The sequence below is a fragment of the Crinia signifera genome, chromosome 4, assembly GCF_055691185.1.
Source record: "Crinia signifera chromosome 4, ASM5569118v1, whole genome shotgun sequence".
In the NCBI taxonomy this organism is placed as follows: domain Eukaryota; kingdom Metazoa; phylum Chordata; class Amphibia; order Anura; family Myobatrachidae; genus Crinia; species Crinia signifera.
This window is the reverse complement of record NC_139220.1, coordinates 82,335,311-82,347,770: the sequence shown is the minus strand read 5'-3', so window position 1 is coordinate 82,347,770 and position 12,460 is coordinate 82,335,311. Positions and strand designations below refer to the sequence as shown.

Here is a 12,460-nt window from a genome sequence, read left to right as displayed (position 1 = left end):
GATATGCAAACCAGACCTGTGCTAGAAGCACTACACCAGACAGCGACGTCCCAGGCAGGGAAGAGGAACTGCATGAGTTTTCAAAGATGGCGGTTGCTAGAATGAACACTAAACCAGCAAATAAAAATTCAACATAGGGTGTGAGGATGCAGCAGAAAAGTTGCTGGAAATTATGTGCTGTAAGATCGATTGAATTGCTCACTTACCTACCTACAATAACAGGCATATTTTCATGCAATAACCTTCCCTCATATACAAAGTTTACACACTTATTTATACCTAACAAGCAGCAATATTCTCCATACCTTCCAGTGTGCTCATCAACTGTTCTATACACAATATTGTGATCTTAGAGCCCAAATCATAGTTGCATGCAAATTGCCTGTATGGTGTGCACAGGAAAAATGCAGAGCTACACTCATCTACACATCATCCCTCCCGGACGCCAGCCCAAAGCTCCTCTTCTCCCTCCTAGGGCAGTATTCATTGCTCTGGAATCACTGGGGTTTTTTCGGCGAATCGGGCTGTTTTCACTCCATGCGGTGAATCTTTTTCACTAAAAATCTGATTTACCCTATTCAAAGTTCAATGTTCACCGAATTGTCTAATGTGTACGCAGTTTTACCCTTTGAGTGCCAACATCTCTGAGAGATCTGCAAAATATCTACTAAAATGCCATCGTCACTCACATTTGTTATATAAATTTAAATAAAAAATGTTGTGTAAAAAAAGATTATATTTCCTATATAAGGTAACATTACAGGTCATTATGGGGAATACAAAGGTTTGCTTGGCAATTTTCACACCAACTTTGTCAAATTCACTTGGCTCCCAAAGGGTTAAGACTCTGCATCCAAGGCATTTAAGAAGTACTGTAAGTTTGCAAAATGTTGTAAACAGCCAATGACATATACAACCCCTGATACTTTGACTATGTTCTGTTATTTGTTTTACTCAAAAAACATAAGCAGTATATCCTATTACATAAGCCTATAACATAGGCCTACTGCCATATGTATATATAAAAAAGGTGGCAGGTATTTTGGGGCCCCTCTGGCATATGCATTGCACACCAATCTGCATAATGCTAAAACTGTGTTATAAGTGACCTGTAATTTCACACAGGAGAGGAATGAATCCATGATTCATGCCCAGAATTGGACATCACTGGATGTAAGCCAGTATTTCCAGATGGATATGAAAGTCTATAGCACAGAAAGTCAAGCACAGGCATCAATTCAGCCTCTTTATTATGTTACTCTATTATATGTACTTATCCCCATTTTACAATCCTGTTTAATAAAGTAATAACATTTCACATTCTATAATGTGCATATAACTGCTTTGATCCACCACCCTGAACATGCCAGCATCTGCTCACGTGGATGTCTGTTACTGCTCAGCGGAACTCCCTAAAGACAGTAGTGCCAACTATTATCGTGATGTATATTTTATATTGTACACACGTATCACGACATTTCTTTGTAAGCAAAATTTGCAGTTTATCCTTCAGGGAATTAACACAAAAGATGTTTGGGGCCACAAACTCATTAGCAAGACACGTAGTTTCCCATGAAAGATGCAGCTGGTCCCGAGATCTACGCCTGAAGCCGAGTGTTTCCCCTGCAACTTGTTGATAGTCTTAAGGTCCCCATACACGATAAGCAGTGTGCGATGCGGGCTCCCGTGGGCATTGCACAGTACAAAAAGTATGTGATGCACATACTTTTTGTAGTGCCCGCAGATCGCATTGCATGCAAAACGCACGTGTGCGATCGGGTGCTATCCCCTCAATAACACGTCGCATTGCATGCTGCTTATCGCAGCTTGTATGGGGACCTTCAGTGAAACAAACACTTACAGGACAGTGCAGGTGCTTCAAGATTCCTCTAGAGCAGTCGTTTAAAATCAGGTTCCGTTACACAACTTTTATTTTTAAGGTTTTTTTTTGCTTTGATGCACTTGGGTCTCAAAAACCCAGATGCTAAATATAGTATTAATAGGCAGTATATTAGGCAGGACACTAGGGGAAATAAGAGTCAACATTTCAGATAACTTGAAGGCAGAGAAGCAATGTAATAAGGAAAGCAAGTCAGATGCTTAGTTGCATGGGGCGATAAATCAGCAGCAGGAAGAAAGAAGTAATAATGCCAAGCTACGTCATTGGTACTGCCTCATCTAGAATATGCTAAGCAATTCTGGAGGCCATATCTTCAGAAAGATATTAATACATTACCGACTGTACAGAAAGGCGACTAGAATGGTGCAAGGCCAGTATCACAAAACCTAGCTTGAAAGATTAAAAGATCTTACATGTAATACTGTAGTTTGAAGCAGAGAATGGAAAGATTGGGGGGCATAATAGAAACCAGCTATACCCAAAAGTTTTAACAAAGTACAGCAGAGAAAGCAAGAGAAGTATTAGAACTCGGGGATATAGGATGAAACTGTAGAGCGATAGATGCAGGGAAAATTTAAGGAAACATTACTTCCTAACATAAGCTGCCACTATATCTATATAGACCTGATTTTCTCACATTTTCCTTTTCAGCCCATCCGATTATATCGCTTGAGACAGGTGAAACAAAATCCCTGATAAGCAGCGTGCCGGCATATCGAGGCTAATTGGATACCGCGTTTGTACAGAATCTACAATATTGCTTTTATGTGCCCAGTAACAAATAGAGGACACTATAAAAATTGGCTGTTGCAGTATCTGGTTGAAAAAAAAAAAAAAATGAACAAAAAAGGAGAAACATGAAATAGAAGACCAAGCAAAACTTCCTCAACCACAATGGAATATTTGTGTGACTAGCTGTGGCCATAGACCTTGCATGAAGCAAAGTGGAACAAAGATGTCTGACAAAGACATTGTCACATTGTAAAAGTCTCAACTCTTTCTTTCACTTAGAGAATTCTGTTCAACAGGAGATGAAAAGGAGAAGCAGAAACATTACTCACGGAAACACACATATAGAAACAGATCACTTTTTAACTCATATAGGTCTGAAAGTATGACGAGGAGAGGAGTGATAACTTGCTTAGGTTAGAAATAAGAAGGAAGGTCTGTAGTAAAGCGTGTACACCTCTTAAGTCATTTTCTCACATTAACAAAAACTATACACAGTTATGTGACTCCTAATTAAATACATAATATGTACTGTATCTGAAGCACACAATCTTTGTTTGGAGATTGTATGATATTGTAAGGAACCCTATTCCTGTGCTCTGGAGATGTGCATTATTACTTACATTGCTGGAGCTAATCAGGTCCTGATAAGGGTCCCAACCACTGCAGAAGTGTCTCCCCCACCTCCAATTTTTGGCTCATATTCACCTAAAAATCCCTACCAGGCTCAGGCCTCAGCTCCACTCATTTTGCCACTTACCGCCCTAGCAGTGCCTTGATGGTCCCTTGATGGTCCCTGCCTCGATGACTCCAGCAATTCACAAGACTAGGCTTGGCTTCCCAACTCCAGCAGCACCAGGAAGCGCTTTCACCCCAGCGCAATCTATTGTGCTGCCCCCCCCCCATTAGTCATTACAAAAGCTGGAAAATATAGTAATACGGACCATGACTCCAGTCATATCATTTACAGACTGCTTTATGGAAAAACAAAACCTGTAGGAAAAGCTTGGTCTTTGAATCCCAGTAAAGGACAACAAGAAATTAGTTTTTAGGTATTAATCAACTTAAGAAGTAATGTAGGTCATTGTTTTTGAGTAAATAGCCATTAGATCATCAGAAATAAATTACATTTGGGAATAATGAGCTTGACTAGAAAGATTTCTATAAAAAAAAGGGGAAATAAACACTGTAGGGTCCAAAGGGTGCCGGATGAATGCCCGACAGTCAGGATCCCAACGAACAGGGGCTATCCTATCTCATGGAGGTCTGCGACTCCCATAAAGGTAGAGCAGAACCTGTGGTGAGCGCAATGAGCCTGCAAGGTGCTCTTTTGAGCTGACCCCCCTGTTGGAGTACCAGAAGCCAGGAATCCGATGTCGTATACTGACCGACAGGACCCCGACTGTAGGCCAATCATACCACACCCGGGTCAAAAAACACAACTGTCCTAATACAACATACTACTGTATAGTCCCAGAGATCAAACCGGTACAACTACAGTATGTCCAGTTGCAGGAAGAAGGAGGCCTCTCACATTCTGCCCTTATTGGTTTGCAGTCTGTGCCCTATTAAAACACAATGAAATGTATATAAAAGCTTACCAGTTTTCTCTTCCACTGTTTTGATGGCTGTAACATGTGTTTCTAAAGGGGTTGGATACTAGGAGAGAAAAAGAAGCTGGTTATAGAATAATCTGATTATCCAGTGAGAGATAAACAGAGAATTAAGAAGTTCACCATATAGAAACACAAGAACACAAAAGTAAAGAACACAAAGTATATGTAAGTGTATCATTTATTTGAAATGACTTTCCATACTGGTATTAAAGAAAATTGTTGGCATTTAACGATACTGTACAGTATATCCATTTTCTTACCAAAAATGAGACACACATATATATATATATATATATAAAATCCAATGCAGCCGGCACTCTGGTTATCGATCACAGCTGGCCCCGGTGCCCAAATAAAAGAGATAATACACAATGTCCAGCAATAAATGGCACTCCGGAGACACGTTTCAGCTGAAGTAAATTGTATTGGAAAGGCTAAGCTTTCGGGGTTTGACCCCCTTCTTCAGAGCACACAATCCTACAGCTGTAGGATTGTGTGCTCTGAAGAAGGGGGTCAAACCCCGAAAGCTTAGCCTTTCCAATACAATTTACTTCAGCTGAAACGTGTCTCCGGAGTGCCATTTATTGCTGGACATTATATATATATATATATATATATATATATATATATATATATATATATATATATATATATATATTTATGTGTTGCACACCAAAAAATCCAGTTACTAAAAACATCAGTGTCACAGAAAATATTATAATATAACTTTAATTTAAATTGATAGTGGAAATGATAAGGTGTATAATATAGGTCTAGTTTGCATAAGTTTACAGTACTCAGCCAGTGTTCCAATATCCCTATTTCTCCCATTCTGCTTTGAGTAGTTTAGTCAGGGGTTAAAGGGGGGGGGGGGGGGGACAGTGTGAAACGGAGTTCTGCATCATGTGATGTAGAGGGAACTAGTTTGAATTACCCACAGCCCTGCACAGTAATTCAAACAGAAAGCATGTACTAGCGGCTACCTTTTCTAGCATGGCATAAGTGATGTCCTGCCACCACTACCACTGTAGTGAAGAAGAGCAGGCACTGTGAATGCTAAAAAGCAGGTGAAAGGGGTCTGAAGGTACACAGGCCATGGAGCTGCTGGAATAACAGAGGCAGATATGTGAATAAGGGCCACTCCTGTATTATGGCATTATGCTGTGGATTTCTTTTGTAAAGCACAAAACAGTTGTGGGCATATGGTGTATAAGCGGCAATACTAATGTGGACATTATATTAAGGGGGAATGTCTATTGTGTGTTAATGTGAATAAGGAGTACTATGTGGTGTAATATGAATCAGGGGCATCACATGCCGTTTAAATGGGAATATAAGTGCACTATTGTGTGGTATAATTTGAATTGGGGTACTATTGTGTAACCACGTCACTTCCTTTTAAGACCACTGTCCCTTTATGGGAGGTAGGGAACAAATTTATAGCCTAGACTCAACCTAATGTGCGGGGGTAGGGGCAGTTGATGGCTTGGGAAAGAAATTCCATGACCTCCCGAGTATTACTTTAAGCCCTATGTATAGTCTTAAATGCATAAGGATAGAAGCCAAAAAAAAAAAAAAGAAGTCTACTGACACAAAAAGTTCTTTGGTCTAATATCTTTATCAGCCCCTATATTGGTTTAAACTCCATGGTGCTTGAAATCTAGATCTACAAGCATCAAGACCAATTATTTAACAGAAAGTAAATGGGGCAAAGGAATTGTGACACATTTTTCTTAAGTGATCTGTAACCATGGTTATAACGGTAAAGATGTCAGATAATTAGCTATAGATGAAATATTCAGCTGCAAGAATGACATTAACGTATTCAAATTCCCAATGGCGTTCTAATGGTGTCTATAGAACAGGTTCTACCAGCCTCGGTCCTCAAGGCACAACAACAGTCTAGGTATGTGATTTCCAAGCCTGAGCACAGGTGACCTAATTAGTAACTTATTTTTTATTAAACTATTTCTGCAGTCTTCATATCACTGAAACCTGAACTGTGAGGAGTACATTTACTAAAAGCTTCTAAAAAAAAAAAAAAAAAAAAAAAAAAAAAGTGAAAAGAGGTGATGTTGCCCATAGCAACCAAACTATCGTTTTTATGATACAGTAGAGAAATGATAGACTGTATTTGATTAGGAACTAAGGACAACATCACCTCTTTTCATTTTTAAAAGCTTTACCATTTTGTGAGGTGTGTCCTTGGGCAACATTGCAGGAGTTTAGCAATTTTGTAGTCACCAAAAAAAAAAAAAAAAAAAGGGGGACAAAAAGGCATTCATGCTTTGGCAGCTGCACAACCATTACAATATTAAACTATCAGTGGTGCATTTATTGGTGTACATGGGCCTCTGAGTCCCAGGGGGCCCTACACCGTGCACATTGCCCCCCATCAGATCAATATTATGATCTTCCACTGCCTATTCGTTTTCTTTCTTATCAGTGTGCGGCCTTTGTGGAGTATATTTATTGTCACAGGATTTAAAATAGCCTGCCACCGCACACAGTGGGGCAGATGTATCATTGGGGCAGATTACGTTTGTGAAATAACGAGTCCCGCTTCTCCTGCATAACGAGGAGAAGCGGGCACTCGTTATGGGGAGATGTATTAACATCCCCCAAGCCGATAAGGAGAGCCGTTATGCCCAGCGTTAACGGCTCTCCTCATCGGCTCCCTCGCCGCCCCGCACATGCGCACTCCCCGTCACGACCCCCGCCCGGCTTACTGGGCATGCGCGAGATCTCGCAAAAACCGCGAGATCTCCAGCGCAGCCCAAGCCAGACGCAGGGCTAGCGTTGTCCCCATAGTGGGGGATAGGACAACGCTAGCCCTGAGCTGGCGAAGCGGCCGGGGCGAATTAACGCCTTGAAGGCTGTTAATACATCGCCCCGGCCGTTAATCCCTGGGGGGGATTGCAGGGACAGCCCCGCCGAGCGTAACTCGGCGGGCTGTAACTAGCGCACGTTAGGTGCGCTAGTAATACATTAGGGACAGACGTAATCAGTTAACCAGCGTTAAGTGCATTTTTGCACCTAACGCTGGTTAATACATCTGCCCCACAATTACTTACATTCGGCAGGAGGGCTGACATCTGCTGTTTCCCACTACTGTGGACGGAGATCAACACCGTGCAGAAGTATTGGGGTACGGATCTCCAAGGGGGATGGGGTGTCGGTCACACTGCTATTCGGTTTTCCCGTGGCCGGCAGTGTCCCGTGGTGAGGGGGGGCTGTTGGGAGTCCCCTGTCGGCTGCTGAGCAGCAGAGATTAAACACTATGCATACAGCATCTATTCCCGCAGCTAGGGGGCATGGCTAGAGGCTCACAGAGCCTCTGGGTCATGCCCCCATAGCGTCAAAACGGGAGCATAGGCAACGCCCCCAAAGCGCGATTCTCAGTGTCCCTCCACCGTCTGTCTGCAAGTTGGGAGGTATGGGGGTGGGGAGGGAGGGGGTCAATATGCAGAGAGGATCATCAGAAGCGGCAGTGGGAGCAGGAGAGCCGGGGAGCGTATACTCCCTGCGGCTCTCCTGCTCCCAATGTCGCAGTTCTTCACTGCGTCTACAGCCTACCGCTGCTGCTCCTTCTCCTGACCTGACTGCTCCCGCCCCTGATCCTGCTGCGGGGCTGGCCAGATCTGTTGGATTGTGTGTGTAGGAGGGAGGCAGAGTTAACTGTGTAAATGTAATTCCTCCCAGCATTATACACACAGTGATTGACAGATCTGGCTAAATATATAGGAGATGTCTAGTGTCAGTGTGTAACCAAAACACTGCTATCTGCTGGCAGTGAGTAAACCTACATCTCTTTCACACATACAGAAACACAGAGGCGATCACAAGGTAGCAGACTAGCATTCAAAACTTTTGGTTCGAGCGGGCTTCGTTTCATAAAACGTACCCTCCAGAGTCAGAATCGCCAGAAAAATGTCAGCCGCTCCATTTTTCTGGAGGTCTGCGCACACGCAATCGAGTCTGAGTGCTCTAATGCTCAAATTCTATTGTGCTGGGTGATCAGGACGCTGCGGCCAGAAGAGAGGATGGGGCCCGTCAGAGGCTGCACACAGGCCTCCTCCTCTCTTGAAGCACCCCTTTAAACCATTATCCAGAATGCCTAAATGGAGTATCTGTCTGATGTACTGGTTAAGCATCTGTGCTATCAGATATTTTAATATAACCCTCTGTGCTCAAGCCTGGATATCATATAAACCTGCACTATTAGGCCGTTATCCAATTATCTGTGAAGATACATCAGGCAATAAAAATGGAAGTTGACCTATCTTATTAGGTCATCTGAAAAGAAAATACACACTTTTGGCAAAAACATTTAAACCTGATTTTTATTTTCAAGTTTGCTCACCTAAAAAGACAACACTGAGGCAGATGTAACAAAATCCCTGAATCACGGATAAACTGCATTTCACAACACCTTTTCAGGGACCATAGGATAGCCCCCTGCCATAAAATTACTCATTAGGTCAACAATGGGAAGGTCGACAGTGAAAAAGTGGACTTTTTTGAGCCGACATGCCTTACCATCCACTATGGCAGTGATGGCTAACCTCGATACTTCAGCTGTTGTTGAACTACACATCCCAGCATGCCCTGCATCAGTTTTAGCATGGCCAAACAGTAAAACTGTAGCAGGGCATGCTGGGATGTGTAGTTTAACAACAGCTGGCGTGTCAAGGTTAGCCATCACTGCACTATGGCATGGTGGGAGAATAAAATAGTGCCCAAGCATGGTGCGTGCAACGTGCCATGTGAGGGGACTTTGTACACTTTGATGGTGTCCATTTCGACTTATGTCAACATTCGGAACAAATAAATGTACACTTTTGATGGTGTCCATTTCGACTTATGTCAACATTCGGAACAAATAAATGTGAAAAAGTCATGTTGTCCTTTTGACTGTCGACCTTCTGACCCTGTCTACCATAGCCATGTCGACCTATTTCATGTTTCGACCTAAGCCATGTCGACCTTCAGTGGTCCTAATGCGGGTCGACCCAATGACCCATACCCTTTACAGCAAACCTACAATACCCCCATTAATTGTAACAGCAAACATGGATTGTTGAAATCATTTATTTACAAAAACAACATTAGAGCTAAAAATGAAATATAGAATTTCTTTAAAAGGGTTTTCATATTCGCTTTAAGTCAATTTCAATTCAAACTTACAATGGCTCTAGTGTCACCTAATGGTGATGAAGAGAAAAGCACGTCTTCTGCAGGCCATTTATCTAAAGGCTGCTGAAAGCATATGGGGCAGCGGTTCCCAAACTTTCTCACGGCACCCTACACTATCAGGAGTTGGTTTATGGCACCCCTATTCTAAAAGTTTTTTAATTAATATATTTAGAAAAAATCTTAAATTAAACAAACTGAGCCTACCCATGATTTATAGTTTCATTTATTTGGTGTTGACAGTTTTGCTTCTTATTGTCAACATGTGTAATGATTGGTACCAATAGCACTGGTTTTGCCTATCACTTTGATCATAAATACTGTAATTTGATTTGATCCTGCACCACCAACCTGAGGCACCCGTGCAGGATCTGTGTGACTAGGCACACAGTTTGGGAACCACTAATAGGAGGGGATATCTGTTGCAAAGTACGGAATTACTACAGTTATGCGGTCTTAAAAATCATTATACTCTAAATGGTAAATTTGCTAAAGATTTTAAAAATGAAGAGATAATGTTGCCCATGGCAGGGCCGAAACTAGGGTTTCCGGCGCCCGGGGCAAGGCAGTCATTTGGTGCCCCCCCTATTGATGCTGGTGCGCGCCGGAGGCGCGCCGAAATTTTCGGGGGGGCGTGGCCTAATTTGGGGGCATGGTCTATAATCGCTGCTCTCCCGCGAGGCCACGCCCCCATTTTGCCGCTATGGGGGCATGACCCAGAGGCTCTGTGAGCCTCTAGCCATGCCCCCAGCCCCCAGCATGCGCACAGCGTTTATTCCCCGCTGCTTAGTTAGCAGCTGACAGGGGGGACCGGACCAAATGACGCCTTGTCCCTGGCGCCGGAGACCCCCCCCTCCCCGCACAGTCCTCTCACCGAATCTTACTTTGACTTCGTCCGTCTCCTACTAGCGCTGCGGCGGGAAGCGCTGATGACTTCAAAAAGACTTGCCGGACGCTGATTGGCTGAATTCAGCCAATCAGCGTCCGGCAAGTCTTTTCGAAGTCATCAGCGCTTCCTGCAGCCGCGCTAGTAGGAGATGGACGGAGTCAAACATGCCGCTACAGCGTCCGACCACACACCTGTCACCGGACCTCACAGCACCCCTCACCTCCAGCGCCCGGTGCGCGTGACCCCCCAGCCCCCCCCTAGTTACGGCCCTGCCCATGGCATCCAATCAGATTGCAAGAGAGGTCTGTCATTTCTCTATTGCATCCTTGGAATGTTGACCATTCAGGTTATATCTATCATTTTCCTCTTTTCAGTTTTATAAGCTTTATTAATCACCAATGTTGCGATTGATGGCTGCAGTAGTAATATGATCCTGCTTCTTTAGTTGCAGCACTTGGCTCTGCGATAACAGCAGTGTGCAAGCTTTGCTTTCATATGCCTCCTATGGCATTAGCATATTGTCAAACAGAGCGCACTGCACACGTCTGAATCAGGCCCTTTGTCAAAATGAATGAGAAAGCAGCTTTTCAATGCACAAGAACTCTAAACCTCATGCTTCATTGATGTCAGTTATTGCTAGTATATTCATAGGGGTCTACACTAATTGCTAGTCTTGGAGATGGATTAGGGGCGCGGCTCCCCTTGGGTTGGTGTAACCGAGTTGCTTTTGGAGTGGCACACCCTAACATTTATTTAGCACTATTTATTTTCACTAATATTATACTTCCTAGCACTACACTTTTTACCCTGGGGGTGACTGGCTTATGCTGGCCTTTTTGGGGTTCCACGCCCCAGATTCATACTTAGTATTAGGGACCCACCAGAAATGAGGTCACCGTGAAGCTGGTTGGTGGGAAAATATTTCTTGGCCAATGAATATACCAAGAACCTCTATTATTTATTGATTTTGATTAATAATATGGAGTGTGCATCTGCACCACATGTTTTTCTTTGCAGAACTACAAGTCCCAGCATGATAGCACCTCATGCAAATCGGGTGTGCATTCTAAGGACCCCCCTCCCCCCCCATAAACCTTTTACCTACCTTGTACCTGAGATTTTTTTTCTCTGTTACTAATTTTTCTTGCATTTTTTATTTTTTTACTGCAAAACACACTGTGCATATAGAATGATAAAACAGATACAGCTACTATACAGAGTACATATAATGGGAAGAATTATACAAGTTTTGTTAAAGAATTCTAAAGATGCATTCTCTTTAAATTGGGTGCACATTTCCAGAGCACCAGCTGCTATTTATGTAGCAAATTGGGGGCCGATAACTATAGTGCCAATGACGCTTGTAACTTAAGAAAACTAAACCACAGGCTGCAGACATCTCCAATGACAGGTCTATTTTAGTGGAGACACACAGGGAAGAAGTTCTATTGTGTATCTGGTCATATATGTGGAGTTTGAACAGATAGCAGGAAATAGGCTCATCAATTATTAGATACATTCTAGAAGGTTGAATGAACCTTGGTTGAGGGGCAGTATGGATGCCAATGACAGAAAGCTTATCTGGTACTTATGTAGTATCTGGGCGTCCGAATTAGATATCGTGTCGGATCGGTAGCATAGTATCACATGCAACCAAATCGTATGCGATGGTCCAGATTTTTCCATAGGATTCAATGTTAAAATGGTCTGAGTCCATTTTAACATAGAATTCAATGGCAAAAAGGGGTCCTTTTCCTTTCCCCACTATCCAAGTGGGCATGGATATAAGCCTGTGGCAAGAGGAAGCGAGCCACCGAGCCCGAAGCGTAGCCAGCCCCGCGAGGGGACACAAAATACTTTTTAAGAAATCTGCATTCGCTCGCCACGCTTCGGGCTCGGCAGGTTTATATCCAATTCCATGCCCACTTGGATAGTGGGGAAATGAACAGGACATTGAATCCTATGCAAAATCGCATGCGATATCGGATGCGATTTTGCCGAAAATCAGAAAATCGGCAGCCCAGATACTACATAAGTACCGCTTATCTCTCAAGCCCTTAATGTTTTTGCAATGAAGCTTGAATTAATATCTAAGAAAGAAAAGGTGCTTGTAATTATGAATAGGCTACCCTA

General features: G+C 43.0%; 1 protein-coding gene across 1 annotated transcript in view; it reads right to left on the bottom strand.

The window, feature by feature from the left end:
- The window catches only part of PRELID2 (PRELI domain containing 2), a 71,586-nt gene that overhangs the window by 35,202 nt on the left and 23,924 nt on the right, over window positions 1-12,460 (bottom strand). The window contains exon 2 of the mRNA XM_083181914.1: window positions 4,231-4,288. Within this exon, the coding sequence (XP_083038040.1) occupies window positions 4,231-4,288 (58 nt within the window). The remainder of the gene's footprint in view (window positions 1-4,230; window positions 4,289-12,460) is intronic.